At 44.9% G+C, this 20,963-nt stretch overlaps 1 protein-coding gene across 4 annotated transcripts; it reads right to left on the reverse strand.

Moving 5' to 3' along the window:
- Positions 1–2,846: 2,846 nt before the first annotated feature.
- On the reverse strand, positions 2,847–20,580 carry LOC141510945 (carnitine O-palmitoyltransferase 2, mitochondrial-like). 4 transcript variants are annotated; one of them, XM_074220325.1, is made up of 7 exons: positions 20,344–20,420; positions 16,089–16,217; positions 15,759–15,839; positions 15,231–15,337; positions 11,388–12,689; positions 3,874–4,185; positions 2,847–3,180 (listed from the first exon to the last, which is right to left on the reverse strand). In XM_074220325.1, the coding sequence occupies exons 4-7, from the start codon at positions 15,277–15,279 to the stop codon at positions 3,086–3,088; spliced, it is 1,758 nt and encodes a 585-aa protein (XP_074076426.1). In that variant the 5' UTR covers positions 15,280–15,337; positions 15,759–15,839; positions 16,089–16,217; positions 20,344–20,420; the 3' UTR covers positions 2,847–3,085. The 4 variants fall into 4 exon arrangements, with proteins under 4 accessions (XP_074076426.1, XP_074076423.1, XP_074076425.1 ...); XM_074220322.1 differs by lacking the exon at positions 16,089–16,217 and having other exon boundaries at positions 20,344–20,580; XM_074220324.1 differs by lacking the exons at positions 15,759–15,839; positions 16,089–16,217 and having other exon boundaries at positions 20,344–20,580.
- Positions 20,581–20,963: the final 383 nt, after the last annotated feature.

Genomic DNA, 20,963 nt, shown 5'->3' on the forward strand with positions numbered 1-20,963 from the left:
TGTTCTGCCATTCCTCAGTTGATGGCTCTGGGCAAAGACCAGGATCAGAGAGGGAAAGATACTTGCCAGTGCCAGCAATGCCAGTGACAGCAATGTCAGAGGTCCCCAGGAAGCCTACAAAGTCCCATTGTATCCTCCAGTGATTCCATTGCCAACAGCGACTAAGGCACTGCTCCCTACATGGTGCAGTGGATAGATCACTGACCTTGGAGTCAGGAAGATGGGAGTATGAGCTATACTTGCCACTAACTAGCTGTATGACTTTTTGCTTTCTTTTTTTAAAATTAATATTTTGTTATCCAATTATATACAATAGTAGGTTCTACCTATCATTTTTGGTAAGGTTTGAGATTTTACAATTTTTCCTTACCCTCCCTTCCTTTCCCCATCCCCCATAGAAGGCAATCTTTACATTGTTTCCATGCTATACATTGATTGAAATTGAATGTGTTGAGACAGAAATCATATCCTTGAAGAGAAAATATAATATTAGAGATAGTTAAATTATGTAGTGCATAAGACACTTTTAAAAATGGAAGGTAATAGACTTTAGTCTCTGTTTAAAATCCGCAGTTTCTTTCTCTGGATACAGATGGTATTCTCTGTCATAAGTACTCTAAAATTGTCCCTGATTATTGCATTGATGTAATGTATCTGTGTGACCTTGGGCAAGTCACTTAACCCTGAGTGCCTCACATACAAAGCCATCTCCAGTCATCCTATTTCATATCTGATCACTGAACCCAGATGACTCTGGAGGAGAAAGTGAGGCTGGTGACTTAGCACAGTACTCCCTCACTCAAACCCAATTCACGTGCTTGTCATGGCATCACCTCCTTGATGTCATGGTTGTCTTCTTCGAAACGAAGGAAAAATATTATTGATGGCATTCCCTCAATTTCCAATATTTTACTACCATGAAAAGGGCAACTAGAAATATTTTTTCACATGTAGGACCTTTTCCCTTTTTAGGAATCAGACCAAGTCGTGATAGTGTTGGGTCAAAAATGGTATACAGAGTTTTATTGTCCTTTGTGCATAGTTCCAAATGGCTGTCCAGAATGATTGGATCAGTTCACAATTCCATTGTGTCTTAGTTGAAGCTTATCTTCATAAAAATCTTCTGAAGCTGCAAAGGTAGGCAGCATGGCATCTCCACCAAGTGTACTATTCCAATTGTTCATTCTCTCTCAAATATTCTGAAAAAAACCAGTCCCTTGATCTTTCAAAATTGTATCATTTTTCGCAACAAGATGGCTTTACAGACATCATCTTTGTTTTTGCATATTTGATGCTGAGTACATTCACTGCACATAGTGGATGCTTAATTAAATTAAGCCACATTGCATATAGCACTTTGTAGACTGGGGTTTGAGAGGAATTTGTTTACATTGTTATGGTGAATCCAATATGACTGATAATGAAAAAATATTGATATAGAAATGTTGAAAAATATTTTTTTTGTTTTCATTTATTGTCCTCCAATTTTCATCTATGAATGGTCCTGGGACTATCTAGCTTTGTGAGTTCACACACCAAGATTTCTGACTTATCTTCTCTGTAGCTTTTTTGGTGTTTTGTAGGAGTTTGCTCACAAGCTTCTATCACCATCCTCTGGTATTACTTAGCCAGGGAGAGGAGATCAAAGTGGGAGTTATTAGGAAGGAAGGACAAAAGACAATGAACTCTATGTGGATTAGGCTCCAATTCCAGCCTGGATATGTGATCCCCAACCCTGAGCTAGACTTTTGGGAGCTAAATGGGATTGGAAATATATACAAAGGAGTACTGAATATTGTCATGGTCCATCTTAGTAAGCATAGGACCTTTCTTCTCCTGGTAGAAAGAAATATGGTTGGGAGAACACTGTACTGAAGGTAGATTCCTATCAGAAGATGGGTGGTGCAGCACAGCAAACTGACCTAATTCAGAAAGAGTGGGATTCCAATGGACAGGACACTGGTCAAATTCCACTGGAAAATGTCATGAGAAGACTTCATCTCAAGGCAGCCCTGTTCAAGGATGTCTCCACCTTCACATATTCCCTGGATTAGTATGAATTTTTTTCTTTAGTGTTAAATAAGTAGGAACCATATAATAAAGCATTTATTGACTGGGACCCCAAGGGTTATAGTGACATGATTGACCAACATTTACCCAAGTCATCACCCACATAACTGGTGGGCCCTAAAGTCTGGGAAGAATTCAGGTCTGAGGCATTTAGGGTAAAACGGTACCCACCATCCCAGACCCTCAATGGGATAATCCCTCAGACCATGAGGTTCTGAGCTCTGAGCAAAAGAATCTCCTCAAGTTTCTCCAGGCTTTCTGTTGTAAGGAGGCAATGAGAGGATTCCCATCTCCCCCACCCCCATTCTCCTAAACTTGGAATCAAATAACATACTTAAAGTAGCCTGCACTGGGGATGCAATGAAGGAGACAGACTGGCATGAGCTTATTTAATTTTCAGTTTGCTCCAATGATGACTGTTGTTTTCATCAGTAGATGAGCTCGAGATCTCTGAGTCCTGAACAGAGTGGGGCTTCCTCTGGTCTAGACAAAGGAGATGAGGTGATGGGGAAGGCTTGCTGATCAACCAAAACATGGAAGCTACCCATTCTTTCTGCAGCTCCTCTCTTACCTCAGCCATGCTATAACTGGAGTGAGTGGAAGCTAGGGATAACTATGATGGAAAGAGGAGGCCCTTGGTTGTCTGTTGTCAAAAAAGCAAACAAACCCACAGTTAACTAGAACTCTACTGAACAAGGAATCAGCCTAGTAAGAAATGATCCTAGTTAAAAAAAATCAACAGACAAATAACCTACTCAATTGGAATCAGAGCTTTATTTAATTAAATTAAACTGAATTGCGTATAGTATTTTGTAGAATGGGGTTTTAGAGGATTTTTTTTTACATTGTTATGGTGAATCCAATATGTCTGATGATGATAAAATATTGATATTGAAACAAAAAACAATACAGCTGACTAGCTATGTCCTGGGCTTTCCTTCCATTCAGTTTGATCCTTGACACTATTGGCTACACTATGTTCAAAGAGATAGTTTGCATAATATCCACACTCAAACTAGTATTGTGAAAATCTTTTGTCATTAGAGAGAGATGAAATTCTATTCAGTGGGTTTTGTAGTATAGCCAGTGGGTTGAGAGGTTTTAGAAAGACTTTGGATAAAAGTTGAAAGAAAAAAGTAAGTTAACTCAAGTATTCCAGTTAATTCAAATTTTATTAAGATAATTTAAAAATCAATAAATAAATATAAAGTTGGCTGGAGTAATAGATAAAGGAATTGATGAAAGAAGGGACAGGTAGAGGTAGATAAAAAATGGAAAAATCTTGATGGACAGATAAAAGAGATGATAAAGATAGATGTAGATACTAATGGACAGATATATGCACAGGTGACAGGTGAGTAGATGTAAAAATAGATATATAGAAATACATAATAGTTGGGTAGGTGATAAATTAGGAGACAGATAATTAACAGATGATAAATGACAGATTGTTATACTAATAGTTTAACAAAAATTATTGACAGAAAGATTGGTGGATCAAAACAGATGGTAAATGAATGAAATATACAGAAAAATAGAGAAGACATCATTAGGAGGGATAGGGAAGGACAAGAAGTCCTTTTTTTTTAGATTACCACATATGCCATCAAATATATATTCCTGAAAGGTTGAGAAGTCTTGTAATATCTGGACTGCCCACTGAGAGACAAGAATTCACTAACCTCCGACTGAGATTTTTGGTCATTGGGGCCTAGGCAAAGACTCTGATTCCTATTTCATCCTATCAGCTACCATGGTTCATTCTGGGAATGTCAAAGAAGTGCTAACGTGAAATGGGCCTACCTTTTAAAACAAGTACAATCTTCTCCAGACTAGTTATGAGGCTCTGAATGAAGTCCTGGGTGTTGTAATTAGAGCAAGAGGTGATATTGAAGGTGATGCTGTCATCTTGTAGGGAGTAAGTGATCCCAAAGCCATCAGGCACTAAGGGCATAGTAGCCCCGAAATTCAATACCGGGTTGAACAGATGCCTTGAGAAGATGAAGCTGTGATTGATCTGAGCAAAGGCAGAGTCAGTGAAGATATCAGGCAAAGAGCCCTTTTTGGTGTCTGCCAAGATCCGAAGAGCAAGCAAGTGTCTGTCAAACCCCTGACCTGTGAAAAATGACCACAATGTTGGCATTTTAGCTTGAGAAATGGCTCTGGAACTCACCCACCCCCATCCCTCAGGGTTGTGTGACCTCAGGCAAGAGCCTCACTCACTCTGGGCTTCAGGTTCTCCAGCTCTACAATGAAGGCAGTGTACCAAATGGTTGCCAAAGCCCTTCCAGTTCCACTGTGATCCATGAGCTAACTTCAGAATCACAGTCTTAGACTGAGACCATCTAGCCCAACCCACAGCTGAATGAGAACCTACTCGATAATGTGCTCCAAGAAATAGTTTGAAGAAGGCAACAGTATTAACACAAAGTTGGGGGGGGGGAATTAGGGAAGATTTCCCCCAGGATGGGACCCTTGAGTTGAGCCATAAAGAAGCTAAGACAGAAGTGAAAAGTGATTGGATTCCAACCATCAGGGCATATAGTCTTGACAGAACTAGAATGTTGAGTTTGAGAAGCACCAAAAAGCCAAGTGGGGTTGAATTACTATGTCTACGAAGAGAAGTAATGTTTAGCTAGATATCCTAAGGTCATTCTGAAGGGCTTTGAATTTCTAGCTAAGGAGTTTATATTTCATCTAAGAGGCAATTGGGAACCCTTGAAGATTCTTGAGTAACAAGGCCTATGTTTTCGGAAGACTATTTTGGCCACTAGGTGGAGCCTAGATGTAAGCAAAGAGTCCATTGACATTATTGTGGTAGTCCAGGCAAGGGGTGTGTCTGTGTATGTGTGTGTGTGTGTGTGTGTGTGTGTGTGTGTGTGTGTGTGTGTGTGTCTGTGTGTGTCTGTGTGTGTCTGTGTGTGTCTGTGTGTGTCTGTGTCTCTGTGTCTCTGTGTCTCTATGTGCAATCTGGTAGATGAGGAAGAGAGAAGAGTCAAGGATAACCTTATGACCATGAGTCTGGGTGACAGGAATGACAATGTCCACATCAGAAATGGTAAAGCATACAGTAGAGGCTGTCTAGTTTGGGAAAAGAGAATGAGACACTCTGCCTAAATCTAGGGTTTGCCTAAAATTAGATAAACCATATCTATGATATTCCCTCAACCTGTTAATCTGATAATCTTTTCCAAAAAGGAAATAAGGTTAGTCTGGCCCAGTCTGTCCTTAAGGAAACAGTGCCAGCTCTTGGTGATAGTTGCCTCCTTTTCTAGATTCTTATTGACCATCCCTTTAATAATCTATTCTATCAGGGGCAGCTGGGTTGTGCAGTGGATAGAGCACTGGTCCTGGAATCAGGAGGACCTGAGTTCAAATCCCACCTCAGACACCTAATAATTACCTAGCTGTGTGGCCTTGGGCAAGTCACTTAACCCCATTGCCTTGCCAAAAACTAAAAAAAATCTATTCTATCAATCAACATCAAGTTCACTGTACCCTAGTTTGCAGATTCCATTTCTTCCCTTCTAAAACAATGTATGGATCACTAATCTTCCTGGAATTTTCTTTTTTTTTTCTGTGATCTTCCAAATAGCAGGGATAGAAACCAAAGAATCATATCTTCCAGCTGTTCTAATATGCTAAATGTGGTTTATCTGAATCTGATAAGTGAAATGGTATTCTCTTATTTACTTATTTATCTTGTGTCTTAGATCCATGAAGAGTCACTGACATTGACTGATAAAGCAAGCAGAGCAAGCATTTAGATTCCCTTAGGTGCTGAGTAGGACCTGGGTTGATATTTCCTGTCTGTGGTAGGAGGGGGCAACACTCTTGGCCTGCTACAAAACTCCTTTGAGATTCTGGAAATCTCACAGTTCATTCATAAACTCCCACCAGTTGTCCTCTTCCTTAGCCATATGGTAGGATTTCCTTTGACTCCCTAGGAGTAAACCACTGCTCCTTCCTCCCCCTTCTCTTCAACTCTTCTCTCTCCAAGTCCCATCATAACCTTTGCTGCACTTCCGACATACCACCTGCTCCTACAACCACTTTCAGATTCTTCTTTTGATTTCATCACTCAGCAATTTCTCCTTTAAAATTTACTCAATTACAATTTTTCACTTTCTTCAAATCATGGTGATTATTGATATCAATGCCCAGAAAATTCTCCCTCTTTCCCCAAAGATGTCAACCCCTGGCTCACCCTCTTCCTTCACCACCAATACTTTCAACATCCGTGCTGATGCTCTGCAAAGCTCTTAGGTTTCTCAATTTGTTTAAATTCAATGACCAGTAGGTCATGTTCCCCTTAGCTACCCACAGAAATGGTCATCATGTATCCCACCATTACCCAAAGCATTTCCTGAATTAGAATCTTTCCTCTATCTGACCATAATCTCCCACAATTCCAGCTCTCCCTATGCCTCACCTCTCCTAATCCTATCCTCTGCGCTCAATGCTACCTTCAATCTCTCTATCCCTCAGTGATTTCTCAAACCATTCTCCCTTTACCTTCCTTTCTTTTTGTTAAAGATTTTATTTATTTTAAGTTTTACAACTTTTCCCCTAATCTTACTTTCCTCCCTCCACCCCCCACAGAAGGCAATTTGCCAGTACTTTCATTGTTTCCATGTTGTACATTGATCCAAATTGAGTGTGATGAGAGAGAAATCAGATCCTTAAGGAAGAAACATAAAGTATAAGAGATAGAAAGATCAGACAATAAGATAGCAGGTTTGTTTTTCTAAATTAAAGGTAATAGTCTTTGGTCTTTGTTCAGACGCCATGGCTCCTTCTCTGGCTACAGATGGGATTCTCCATTGCAGATGGCCCCCAATTGTCCCTGATTGTTGCCCTGATGGAACAAGCCAGTCCATCAAGTTTCCTTTCCTTTCTAATCTTCATCCCATAATTAATCAATTCAACTTCACATGTTCTCTCACATCCATGTCCTGTTCCTTCTTAAGCCTTGCCAGAGCCCAGCCTTGGATTACTCTCACAGTCTGCTTCCACTCAAATGGAGGTGAACCAGAAGGTTGCCCAGATGGGTTGACCATGTTATCCAGCGTCAACTAGGGCAATTCTTTAACATTTCCTTAACTGATTCCCTATCTTGGTATCATAGTAGCTACCACAAACATTGTCTCTGCTTAACATTCCCATTTCCCCTTCCCTGGAAAACCAGGACACTTTCCTGAAAAAAACAAGAGGTCATTCTCCATGAGCTCTCTTTATTTCAAAACTCCTGGACATTATCTCTCATCCCACCTGCCTTTCCCCAGTTTCTAATATTGAAGTGACCCTTCTCCTTGCCCAAATTAACTTCTCTAAATTGCACCTTTTCCAAAAGATTGTCCCCTCAATCTTCTCCTCTAATTTCCATCATTTGTTCCTGCTTCTGACATGTTAAATCTCTCTCACTCTTAAAAACACTTCGCGAGGTCCTACCATTCCCTCATCATATCATTCTGGATCTTTCTCCATTTTTTAGACTAATCCCTAGTGGGGGAAAGCTGTTTACATTTGCTCCATTCACCTCCATCCACTCAATCTGTATTCTTATGTCTACTGAAAGGGATCTTTTCAGAGTGGTCAACTCCCTTACTTACCAAGATTTTCAGTGGAGAAGATAAGACAAGTGTCCAGCCAGGTAAGAGAATCCAGACAAACAAATGTGAAGTCTAATCAGGAGAGTCACTTCTTGGCCCACTCTGGGGCTGAGGGCAAAGACGAGAGGATCAGAGAAGATGTCAGAGAACGTGGCAGCTGAGTTTGACTTTATAAAAGGATTTCCAAAGAGGGGACACAGGGAACAGTGTAAATAGGAACACTGAGACAGGAAGCGCTCTCTCTGCCTCATCATTCTATGTTACTTATTATTCCCCACACTCTACAATCTTGCCATACTGGTCTTTGTGATGCTGCTCTCTTCTTCTTCTCCTTCCTCCTAATCCGTCTTCCTTGGTCCACTTGGCTGATTCATCACCCATAGTACCTAGGGGGGCTCTCCATCCATCCATGACCACATCACAGGCATTTCACAGAATCCTTACCTTCCTTCAGGACCCAGTTTGAGGATCATCCTCTAGATAAATTAGCTTCATGAACTACCCAGGTTGCCTTTATTCTCTTTATCTTTGTTCTGTCCATATTGGTACATGCCCTCAGGTCTCCCTGGAGATCAGGGCTTGTTTCTATCCCTTAATTAGTGCCCTAGAACCGGTCCCATGCCAAACATCATTATGCCAGTACTTAATAACTATCGGTTGACTTCATTATTGTTGCATCACCATCCATCCTCATTCCCCTGCAAGTCATGTCAACTCCCTTCTTTGATCTTGAACTTCCACTTTTCTCTAGCACCTGCCTCTTGCCTCAGTTTCCTGCCCCACCTCCTCATTCCTGGCACACTTCTTTTTTTTTAAAGATTTTTCAAGGCAATGGGGTTAAGTGGCTTGCCCAAGGCCACACGGCTAGGTCATTATTAAGTCTCTGAGGTCGGATTTGAACCCAGGTCCTCCTGACTCCAAGGCCGGTGCTCTATTCACTGTGCCACCTAGCCACCTGCACTCTTCTTATAAACCAGTCATGCTCCTACGGCCCTTGCTTTCATCTTCTGTCTGTCTGGGTTTCTCCTATTCCTCCTCATTGGCACCGTTTCTTTGGAGTTCCTTCTTGATAGCTTCCCACCCTGCTGCCTTTCCATTTCAGAATTTAATTAAGGTGTGTTATCTAGCTTTCCTCTGAACTACTGGCATTTTCTCAGCTGAAATCAAACATGCAAACCAAGCACTGGAAAGTCTGGGAGGAGAATGTGGTTTTCCAACCAGTGGATCAGTGAGGAGCGACTTTTTTTCAAAGAAGTTAAGGATTCTTTTAGAATATTATCCTGGTCTCTCTCTAGAGAGCCCTGAGTAACGAAAGTGCACTCTTGGGAATTACTGGGAGAAAAGATGAAGACTCATGGTGGGATGGCTCAGAGGGAGAGTCCCCGGCCTTGTGTTGGACCATCAATAACTCCTACTGAGAAATGATCCTTGAGAACTGCACAACAGAGTCCACGCCTGAATGAATGATCCAGCCTTTTAGGAGAACAGGATTTAAGTTGTCCCTCCTCTGGATCATCTGTGATGATGGCCTGCAGCATGAAAGAAGAGGGAAATTCCCTGAAGGAGGTTGCACCTCAATCTCCCCGTGATCTAACAGGCTTCTGAATAAGGAGCAATTTAAATGAATTGAATGACTCTTTCTCTGTCCCCTCCAAAGTCTTTGAGCAGTTGGACACTGAGCACTGCCGGCGAGGGCCTGAGTCCAATGTGTCCAATGGGTAGGGGCTTAGACAGAAGGACCTTTAAGGGTTCAGCTGCCTTCAGGACTCCGACTCCAGGCCCTGCTGCCTGTGTTGTCTCCTCTTTCTTTTCCAAGTCACAAGGCAGAAGAGAAAGGGCACCTTTGGGAATTCTTCCATCATTTCTTCTTGCCAACTCCTCCAGTGTCCAGGGCTGAAGGCTCCTCTTAATCCCATACAAGCCCTCCCTGACATTCTACTCTTCTTTGGCCACAGAGGGCTGGTCCCCACCCTCCTTGAATGTTCTCTGCTTCCTGTCTCAGTGTTCCTATTTACACTGTCTCCTGTGTCTGCTCTTTGGAAATCCTTTTGTAAAGTCAAATTCAACTGCCATAATCTCTGACGTCTTCTCTGATCCTCTCGGCTGATCTTTGCCCTCAGCCCCTGAGTGGGCCAAGAAATGACTCCCCTGCGTAGACTTCATATCTGTTTGTCTGGATTCTCTAATGTTCTTACCTGGCTGGACAGTACTTATACATGTCTTATCTTCTCCTCTCCCCCCAAATATGAGGAAGGGAACTTCTTTGATTTGAATTTTGTATCTCCTAATACTTCTGGAACAGGACACTATAGGTAGTGAAGCTTAAAACATGTTTTAGGACTGAGTTGAATTTAGGAGATCAGAAAGACCTGTTTGCTGCCCATTAGTCTGGTCATGGCATGAGGGGTGGCCCAGGTATGGCTTCCAGGGCAGCTGTGCAAGACCCAACCATATAACTTTGCTGACCTGTGAGTTTCCATGTGATCCTTGAATCCCCTCTCAATCTGGTTCCAGCCTGAGTACAGGTCACCCAGTCTTACAAGAGTGAAGGTCCAGCCAAGGCTAGACCTACACAACTACATATACAACTTCCTCTCCCATGTATCAGGCCCATAATGTACCGCCTCTATCTCTTTCCAAAAGTAAAGTCAAAGTACCTCCTCCTTCAAGAAGTCTTTCTAGATTATTCTCCTCACCCCCATTCTGGTGACCACTGACATTACCAAGTCTATAGTAAATGAATGAATGAATGAATATATGGAGGAAGCATTCCAACCTTTGCAGTATGTAAAGTACTGTACCAAGGAGACCCTCCCTGCCCTTTAGGAGCTCCCAAGTGTGCATGTTACTTCCCCATGGAATAGAAGTTTCCTGAAGGCAGTCTCTTTTCTTTTTACCTTTCTTTCTTGGATTTGGTACAGTGCCAGCATATAGGAGGTGCCAAACAAGTGCTTATGGAGTGAGAAGATCAGGTTTAAAAAAAAAAACTTGTAAGAGTCAATATTAGAAGCTTGAAAACCAGGGATCCCACAAGATTTTATCAATCAAAACATGCCCTGAATGTCTGCTGGGTGCACAACAAGGCTTTGGGTAGAGCCTGGTAACCAGTGGCCTGGGGTTTTACCAGAGAGACCTCTGCAAGGCCTGGGGAACTGAGAGAGACTGGGGAGTTCTCAAGATGAGTCAAGCGACTCAGAAGGGCAAGGAAATGGCATGAGGTAAGATGATTCAGAGGAGGAAGAGGAGGAAGTTGGTGAAGAGGAGGAGGAGGAAGAGGAGGAAGAGGAGGAGGAGGAGGAGGAAGAGAAAGCAGATGATGAGCAGCCTCCCAGGGAGGTTTCCTGATGTTTTCCAAATCTCTCCATGAAAACCAGCATCAAGAAAGGGGTGACCCTGATTAAGCTGGGGAAGAAGGAGATGCTTTGTTTCTTTTCTCAGCCTCTTAGGAGATGCTGAAGCTCAGGCCACTCTACCCTAAAGGGTCCCAGGCTCTGCCCACCACACCACTCTATGGCTCTCTGTCTGGGTCAGGGTCCTGGTTTCTGTCCTTTGTGCTCTTGGAGATGAAGAATCCTTAAGAGTCTGAGCTGGTCACAGTGTTGACCCTGCTTGGACAGAGTCACCCAGCACAGTGACCTAGTGGGTGAAGCCCTCCCCCCCACCCCGCACTCCCCCTCCAGAAAAGTGACCTGCATGGACACTCACCACGGGCAGCTTCCTTGATCAGCTGGGTGTGGTAGGTGGAGCATGTAGATAGCATGACCTTGAGCTTGTTCACACTGTGCTTAGCTGGCTGTTGGAAGGCCAGGGAACATTCCTTGGTGTGGACAGAGGTGGAACGGATCACCTCTGTCCGGCCGTGCTTGAAAGCCCCTGTGCTGCAGGGCTCATGAGAAGACACAACTTTGCCATAGAGTGCCAAGAAGGCCATCTGGAAGGCAAGCTGGATCATGGCATCAGGGCTCACACCCTCCCGCTTCAGGAAGGTCTTGCCCTCCTTCTCAAAGTGCACCAACTTGACTGAGAAGGTCTGAACTGCCTCATAGTAGTTGGTCCTGGCATTTTGAATGCCCTCTCTCAAGGAATCATTCAGGTGGAAGGTGAGTTTCTGCACGGCCCTGGAGGCATTGGTGGCCAAGGTGTCATCCTGGGGCCTGACTGCGTGGGCCTCTGTACTGTCCTGGAACACCTCCTTCATGAAGCGCAGGATAGTCAGGACATCACCCCACGAGTGCTCAAAGTTGATGGCCGCGGAGCCATCTTTGGTCAAGATGAGGTTGAAGGATTTATCGAACCAACGGTTGTACCCATTGCCGAACAACATGATCTGAGTGAAGTCGTCAGGGCTTTTCACTAGCAGGTCATCGAGACACAGGCTAAAGATGGCTGTGTCCACCTTCTTTAAGGCCTCCTGGTTGCCATTGTGCAGGAGCTCCTGCCTCAGCTTGGCCCACGTGTCCCGTTTTTCAGTGGTCAGATAAGCTAAAGGGAATTCAGGCTTGGGGCTCTGGTCAGAGAGTATGTACTTGAGGTTAGCATGGATTTCTGAGGTCTGGATCATGTTCCCATTTTTCTGCAGGATGTTAAAGATATAAAAGTTCCCATTCTTCAGCACTAGGAGGTGCTTGGCCCTCTCATCTGTGAAAAGTGTGTCCCGTGAAAACTTGGGCAGACGGGTTGTACTGAAAAGTCTGAAGTTCTGGGACATGTCCATGGGGTAGACATTGCACATGGCAGCCATCTGGCATACAAAGGGCTTGGGGATCCAGCGAATGAACTCCTTGAAGAGCTTGGTGTCAGTCTTTTCTGGATAGAGGTGTAGCACCTCGGGCTCAAGTGTCCCAGTTCTGAAGGCTCTTAGGAACCGGATGATTGAGACAGTCATGTTGGTGGCACGTGTGAGCTGGTCATTATACTCCGCTTTGGGGTCTGGTTGGAAAGCCAAGCCTACATTCATGTTAAACACAGGTGGATTGCGGTGGCCTAAATAAGAATTCAACCATATGTCTAGAAAGAAAGAAGTGTTGAGAGGTAAAACAAAATTCAGGAGACATAACAGGAGGCAGTGGGAAGAGAGTGAGATTTGGAGGTCACCACACAACCTCAGGCAAGTCAGTTACATCTCAAGCCCTTTCCTCAATAGAAGCAGAGATCAGAATGCCCTCCTATCTTAACAATGTCTCTGGCATCCATCCCCTCCCATTCACTTTTACTGCCACCACTTTAGGTCTTCCTCTCTGGTTACCTGGACTATCACCTTCAAAAATAGTGTCCCTGCCTCCAGTCTCTGCCCTTTCCATTCCTCTCTCAGCTCTGATCCCATCATTCCCCTTCTTCAGAACCCCAGTGATTCCCCACTGCCCTATGGAATTCCCTGTTTCCTTTAGAAGGCCTATTCTTCTCCATGGCCCATTTCTGGGTCTGTCTGCAGCTAAGACTTGGTTGCCCTCAAGTGAACGGCAGACCCTTCTTCCCTCGTGGCTCTTAATTCAGCAACTTCAATTTCAGTCAATATTTGGCATTCAGGTAGGTCCCCAGGAGTTAGCTAAAGAAGAACAAAAGGGGAAGATGACAGTCCAAAAGGGAATTTCTTTTAAAGGAGAACATCTTTTAAGACCTGCAAAGAATCCTGATATAATAATGATGATAATAATATTAATAATAGCCACTAACACTGATGTGGCACTTTAAGATCTCTGCATCACCTAATATTTTCTCATTTAATCTTTACTAAAACCCAGGGAAGGAGGTTCTATTCTTGTCCCTATTTTTACAGATGAGGAAACTGAGATAGTCAAGGTGAAATGACTTGACCAGGGTCATACAGCTAAGATGTATCTAGGGTTAGATTTGAACTTGGGAAGATGTGAGTCCGGAGTTCCAGCCATCATACCACAGGGTGAGAACTGATTGCACCAATGAAGTCGCCCACCCTTCTTCTATTCAGTGGAGTCTTTTGGAATCCTTCCCTCTCCAAGCCTTTGGGCTGGCACCCATGATCTGCTGCAATTACTGACCTCTGGTTTATCTTTAAAAAAATAACCTCAGGGGGCAGCTAGGTGGCGCAATGGATAGAGCACTGACCTTAGAATCAGGAGGACTTTGGTTCAAATCTGACCTCAGACACTTAATAATTGATCTTGGGCAAGTCACTTAACCCCATTACCTTGCAAAAATGAAAAAAAAATGCAACCCAACTTAATAAGATTTATTTTTATTTGGATGCATAAGACATCACGCTTCTTGGTTAGGATGTATGCAGGGGCAGGAACACCTCGACAGTGATGAGAGATACTGTCATCCATTGTCTAATGGGCAGGTACCCTTTGCAACATTCTCTTCAGACCTGGGCTCAAGCAGCTGTCTGAAAAGATGGGGGTCCTCTAATAACAGGAAATAGGATGGCTATTGGTCTTCATCTATTAGTGGGTAGGAGGAGATGACTAAAAACTGGTCTATGATGGGGTGAATTTTAAGTCAAATAAGCAAGCATTTCTAAGCCCCCATCATGGACCAGGTCTGTCCTGCCCTCCAAGGGCTTACTGTCTAATGGGGGAAGACAGCATGCAGACAGTCATGTCCGGACAAGACACAAACAGGATAAATTGAAGATACATTCAAGCGCAGGCTCTAGAAGGAAGGAGCATCAGGACAGGTTCTTATAGAGATGTTAGACAGGAGCAGAAGAAAACCAGAGAAAGCTGGAAGGGAGTTAGGAAGATGTGGGGCCAGTGAAGATGCCCAGAGATGGGAAGGGGAGGGTCCCATGTCCCTAGATCACAGCATAAGAAGATGACTGCATGTAGGAAGTGCAGGCTGGGTAGGGAGCAGGCCCCCCCCCCCAAAGGCTTTACAACCAAAGGGGATTTTTAAAGGAATCCACTGGAATTTATGAATGGGAGAGAGGAGAGACTTGGTCAGAGCTGGCCGATGGGAGGATTCCTTTGGGGATCAGAGTGGTGAAAGAGTCAGAGTCACAGGGTCCAGGCAAGGGCTAATGAAGGAGACGGCAGAAAGGTCGCTCCTGGTCAATAGTCACTATTTTCACAGTTTTCCTGAGGGTTGTCCCTGGTGTGGAACTAGAATTCCACTCTAGGACACACTGAGGGAGCAACTCCCCCTACCCAAATTTCCCTGGACCTTACTCTTGCTGAGTAAACTCAGGATACATGGAGAGACTCTATTTGCAGGACCATGGACAGTATCTGAAGCAGGTCCAGGCTAGGTTTCCTGACTCCAAGTCAGGTTACTAGGGGCGCCTCAGAGTCTGGGCCAGGAGTCCAATCCAGCCTCAGAGGCTCACTGGCTGAATGACCCTGGGCATGTCACCTCCTCTATTTGCCTCAGTTTCCTCCACTGCAGGGTCAGACACAGCAGTATGTGCTTGGCCCCTCCCCACTCACCCCCAGATCCAAGGCTCCATCCCTGGAGACAGAGGGAGACAGAGGAACCTCTTGATGTTACCCTTCATGTTAGAGTTGGAGAGGGGTCTTGAGCTGGGGAGGGTAGAAGCAGGGGGGCCAGCCCCAACCCACCGTCACCTCCTACCTGAAATGTAGCTCGTGTGTCGGCTGTGCTCATCTTGAAAAATCAGCATGTCATGCAGTTCTTTGCCAAAGCCATACTGGAAGTCATAGGAAAATGCTTCTGTTCTCCTGAAACAATGGAGGAGATGCTGGTCGGACTTCCTGGTTTTCTCCGCCCCCCCCCATCTTTCCTGGCTTGGGTCAACAACTCTGACCCCTGGTCTCAGTGGACCAGTAGTCTGCCCTCTTGGCTTCCCCTTCCCAGCCTCTTCTTAAGGGGCATCAATGAGTGGAGAAGAAGAGGAGAGTGCATTGGGCATTCTTCTGTTCCGTCATCATCCCTATTCATCAACATAACTTCAGCCAGCACGAGAAATAAGCCATTAAAATGATTGTTTATGCATCTCAAATTGACCAGGAGATGATTGCCAGTTCTGCCAGTCTTCCCCTTCCCCCATCTCTTCTGCTAGGGCCCAGGAGCTCACAGATCTCTACACTCAGGCCTGATCCTTATGCCCCATGGAGAGTTCCTGCACTTGACCATCTCTACCTGAATTGGTCTTGGGTTAACAGAGGTTTCTGGGCTCCCAGGTATCTTCTAATAGAGTCTTCAAGTTTAGGGATGGGTAACCTGAAGAATAAAGTCATTTTAGTCTGTGTCCAGCCTAGCCCCAGGTTCTGGGGAAGAGGGACTTGGAAAGGGATCACCCACCATCACAAGGTTCTTCATACAGGGAGGAGAGGGTTCAAGGGTGGGAAGGACCACGGGGATCTGCTAGGAGAGCCCCCTCATTGTGGTTTACAACACCAGCATGTTCCCTCATACCCTCCTCCACCCAAAGAAATTGTGATGAAACACAATTCAGCAAAACTCACCAACCTGTCAATTGGGATCAATGGTCTACAGTGCCCAACATCTTCATCCCAAGAATGAGGGGTAATCTATGCAAAGGCATGGAGGCTGGAGATGCAATGACAAGTTTGGGGAGCCTCAAATAGACTGGTTTCCCTAAAGTGTGAGAGACTCCTGAGCACTCATGAGGGAAGAACCTCCTCATCTCTCTTCTTTCTGTTTACACCTGGTCATTTCTGGTAGTATTATAATTTCAAGTATTTTATTACAACAAGTTTTTTGTTCTTTCCATTTGTGTTTCAGTCACTTTATTTTACAACCAAAGGAACTGAATCCAAGAGGAAGAGAAACAACTTTACTACATCATACGGAGTAGTATTATTTTGACCACATCCTGCTGCAGGTGCAATGATCATTCTTTGAACACTGGCTGACCAAATGGGTAAAGCCAGCCATTCCTAGCTGATTGCTCAGATAGCAATTAAAACTGAGAAACTGAAGTTTCCAAGCTCCATGGATGGAATTGGCAGTGAGACTTTTCCTGCAGGTGAAAACATCTCTTCCCCTGCCCTACAAGCTGTAGAACTCCTCTCCTCAATCTGGATCAGCCCACCTGACTTCATGTTCCTGCCAGGTGGAGAGGAGCCCCTGCCCTCTATAGCATTATTTTAGTCTGACATTCTTCCTTGAAAAAGAAGGAAACTAGGGCAGCTAAATGGCACAGTGGATAGAGCACTGGCCCTGGAGTCAGGAGGACCTGAGTTCAAATCCAGCCTCAGACACTTAATAATTACCTAGCTGTGTGGCCTTGGGCAAGTCACTTAACCCCATTCACCTTGCAAAAAAAAAACTTAAGAAAAAGAAGGAAACTGAGGCCAAGAAGGGGAGTGATTTGCATTGGTGGCAGATCTGGCACAAGAACTTGGTTCTCCTGACTCCAGACTTGGGGCTGTCACCAGAACCTGCTCTGAGGTCTAACTGCCAAGCCCCAGTCAGCTTGAGCTTGGTTTTCTCTGCCCACCCCCATCTGAAGCACCCTGGGAAAAAGAAAGAGGTTTCCAGAAAAACTCCTTGTAGCAATATACACAGGTTGCTGAAGCTCTTCTCACTTCCCCCCATCAGTTCAGACAGGTCTTCCCGGCTTTCTCAGACACCCTGCTTCATTTCCTACAGGACGCCATCATTTGTACAGTCATTCCTCAAGTGATCCCTCTCCCATAGTTCTCCACTTCTTTGACACTACAAAAAGAGCTTTTGCTCCTTTAGGGCATTTTGTCCAGTCCACTGGGAGATCTGGAGAGAGAACAGACTGGGCTGAGATGGTGTAGGCTTCCAAAGGTCCAAAGGAGGACTCACCAGGTGAGAGTCTGGGAGGAGAGCAGCCCTGGGACAGGCTGCCTTATCCAGCCTGGCAAAGGGTAGAGGAGGCCTAGTGGAAGAAAAGTGTATGCTGGATAAGGCCCACTCAGAACTGAATTTGGTCTCTACCAGCTGCTATTAGTCTGAGGGCCAAGACAGTAAAGAGAAGAATTTGATCCTCAGAAGCAAGGGGGAAATGTTTATGTTCCTGTCTTGTCACATCTTCTCAGTAAATATTCTTTTATAAAAGCTAAATGGAACTTGAGGGCTAATCATTGACAATTAGGTGAGGCAGTGACTAGAACTTTCAACCTGGAGTCAGGAAGACCTGAGTCCAAATGTGACCTTAGACACTTCCTAGCTGTGTGGGCAAGCCATTTCACCTTTGTTTCCCTAATTGTTAAATAAGAATAATGGTACCTACCTCCAAAGTTTATAGGAATAAAATGAGTTATCATTAAAACAAACTAGATAATTTTGATTATATTAAATTAAAAAGCTTTTGCACAGACAAAACCATTGTAACCAAGATCAAAAGAAATGTAGTAAATTGGGAAACAACTTTTACAACTAGCATTTCTAACAAAGGACTCATTTCTAAATTATATTGAGAACTGAATCAAATTTATATTAAAAAATCCATTTCCCAATTGACAAATAGTCAAAGGATATGTGGAGGCAATTCAAAAAATAAAATTCAAAAAATGTGAGCTAGATTTACAGAATATAAAAAAGAATCAAATGAGATATTTGTTAAGTACTCTGCCAACCTTAAAGTGAGTGCTATTACTATTATTATTATTATCATAACTGGTGATTGATATTGGGGAATGCTGACTCAATCCCACAGCAACAAAAGGAGACTTTAGGGGCCTTAAGGGGAATAAGGAATCATCTTGGAGTCTTTTAGGGACCCAATTCATGAGTATGAGTTGGGATAAAAACACATGGAGTTTGTAGAAGCCCTAGAGGATCCCAGATCCAGCTGACAGCTGGAAAAGAGCCTTCAGGTCATTGATCAAAGCCTCTAGTTTGAGAGAGGAGGAAACTAAGGCCCACAAAAGGTCCACAAAAGCGATCCAGGAAGGGCTGGGGCCCAGGGCGCCTGACTCCAGGGGTGTATTGAACAGGATCATTGGATGCTCATGCGTGCATGCCTTATTTGGCTTCTCTGAGCTAGCTTCTCCCCTTAAGGACCCATTGAGGGCTCTTCATATTGCAAAGAACAAAATTATGTATGCAATGAATCCTTATAAAGTACCTTATGTTCATTCTTGATAATAATATCAAAAGATAAAGGCAGGTCCTGCCCACCAAAAGTTTTTATTTTACTTGGGAAAACATAATATTAACTAAGAAGAAAATACAAACCAATTTGAGGGGGATTATCCCCTGCACTTCCCATAAGGGTCAGCCCATGAGCTGAGTCAGGAAGCTTGGAAATCTAAGGGGCAAATGAAATTAGTGGGAAGGGACATAGCCACTGGGCCCATTTGACTGGAAGATAATGGGAGCCCCAAAGAGGGTCAAGATATATGTCTGGGGGGTGGCTAGGTGTCAGTGGATAAAGCACCAGCCCTGGAGTCAGGAGTACCTGGGTTCAAATCTGGTCTCAGACACTTAATTACCTAGCTGTGTGGCCTTGGGCAAGCCACTTAACCCCATTTGCCTTGCAAAAAAAAAAAAACCTAAAAAAAAAAAAGATATATGTCTGGACAGAAGCTGGGGACCAGACACTAGAAGTCAGCAGAGAGGATGGAACTAAATTTGAGACTCTTCAGCACAGAGGTGGTCATTGAATCCATGGGTGTTGATGAGATTGTCAAGTGAAGAACAACAGATAAAGAAAAGAGAGCCCAGGACATAGCGCTGATGAACTCCTATAATCAGAGCATGTGATCTGGTGGAGGATCTGACAAAGAGCAGAGAAGGAGTGATCAGAGAGGTGGGAAGAAAACAGAGAGAGAAGAAGAAGGAGGAGGAGGAGGCTCTTTCAGAGAGGGTGAGGACTGAGAAAATTCCACTGAGTTTGACCACTAAGAGATCAGTGGCAACTTGGGAGACAGAAGTTCCAGGTTTGTAAGGTCAAGGAGCTGGAGGTAGGTGGAGGAGGTTGCATAGGAAGAAGAAGAAGAAGAGGCCAAAGGATGATGGATTGTGATTAGAAAAGGAACATGGGTGGTGCACGTGGGCGATGCCAAAATCAAGATATGGCCTCCCTCTGGGTGGATGAGGTGGGAAGGAGCAGCAGCTCATGGGGAGTAAGGCGGCACTCACTCTACAGCCAGCTTTAGGAGGTCAGAGTGAAATCCCTTAGAGTGAGGACAGGAGTTGGTGGAGAGAGCAGGGCTTTGAGCCAGACCCCAACCCCCCTGAGAAAGGAAGGGAAGCATCCTGGGTTGGAAGAGAAATCACACTGAATGTTAGACTGAGAGATCCTGATAGAGGGAGAAGTCACCAGGTGATGATGGGATATGGTGAATGTGGAAGGACCAATGGGTAGCCAGGAACATTCCAGTCCCTGCCCCGCCCCAGCAGTTGAAGGCATGAGAACTGGAAAAGGGGGGCACAAGGAGGAGGGTGCCATGAGGGAGCCAGGTCTCAGGAAGAACGAGAAGGTAGAGGGAGGGTGTGAAAAGATTTAAGAAATAAGTGTGTTGCCTACGGAGCAAGCATTCCAGAGGGCACAGTGCCCACTCCAGTATCTTTGCCAAGAAAAACCAAAATGGGGGTCACGAAGGGAGGGGACACAACTGAAAAAACCACCTCGAGGCAGGCTCTTAAGAGGTGCCCCACCCCTCGTCCCCGCCCCCTCTTTGGCCCTACCCCGACTCCTCCTCTGTCCATTTAAGTGAGGGGTGTGGGGGATTCTTGGCCCTGGGCTAAACCGGCCCCTCACTGGCTCGCCTCGCCCCCTCCTCACCGGGGCAGACTGTCCTGGTAGTGCAGGGTGGGCACGATGCTGGGCACCAGGCCCACGTCTGTGCTGCATCTCTTGCCCCCTGTGTCTCGGTCGAGGTCCCAGAAAGCGACCCCCAGACTCCTGCGCGGGGGGCGGCCTTCACGGCCCAAGTGAAGGCGGGGGAGGAACTGGGGCAGGCGGGGCCTGAGGGGCAGCGCCATGGACCCCCGGCTCCGGTCCCCTCCCGTTGCCTGGGCAGCCTGGGGAGCCCGCGCAATGGGCCCCCACGTGCCGGAGGTTCCAGGGCAGAACGGCCATCCTCGGGCGCTGAGCTTGCAGTCCACTACAACCCCCAGCTCTTTTTCTGAACTCCCTTTGTCCCTCCACCTCTGCTCCTGGGAACCGTTTTTTGTGAAACAGAGCCTAAGCCTTGGTATTTATCTCCATGGCATTTTCCTCGTTAGCTTGAATGAATGAATTTGAAAATCATTTTTGAAACACTTAGTATGAAATTAGAAAAGTCAGATGGCCCTGGCTCCTAAGAACCTCTGTTCTCTGTGTGTGTGTGTGTGTGTGTGTGTGTGTGTGTGTGTGTGTGTGTGTGGAGAGAGAGAGAGAGAGAGAGAGAGAGTCCATAGAAG

The sequence above is a fragment of the Macrotis lagotis genome, chromosome 2, assembly GCF_037893015.1.
Source record: "Macrotis lagotis isolate mMagLag1 chromosome 2, bilby.v1.9.chrom.fasta, whole genome shotgun sequence".
NCBI classification, from domain to species: Eukaryota; Metazoa; Chordata; class Mammalia; order Peramelemorphia; family Peramelidae; genus Macrotis; species Macrotis lagotis.

Coding starts and splice junctions, on each gene's coding strand:
- LOC141510945 (XM_074220322.1), bottom strand. CDS start 20,543: ATGGCGCTGCCCCTCAGGCCCCGCCTGCCCCAGTTCCTCCCCCGCCTT. Junction 4,186..11,387: donor GATCAAGGAAGCTGCCCGTG/GTGAGTGTCCAT, acceptor CATTTTTCACAG/GTCAGGGGTTTGACAGACAC. Junction 3,181..3,873: donor GATTGTACTTGTTTTAAAAG/GTAGGCCCATTT, acceptor TTTTATCCAAAG/TCTTTCTAAAACCTCTCAAC.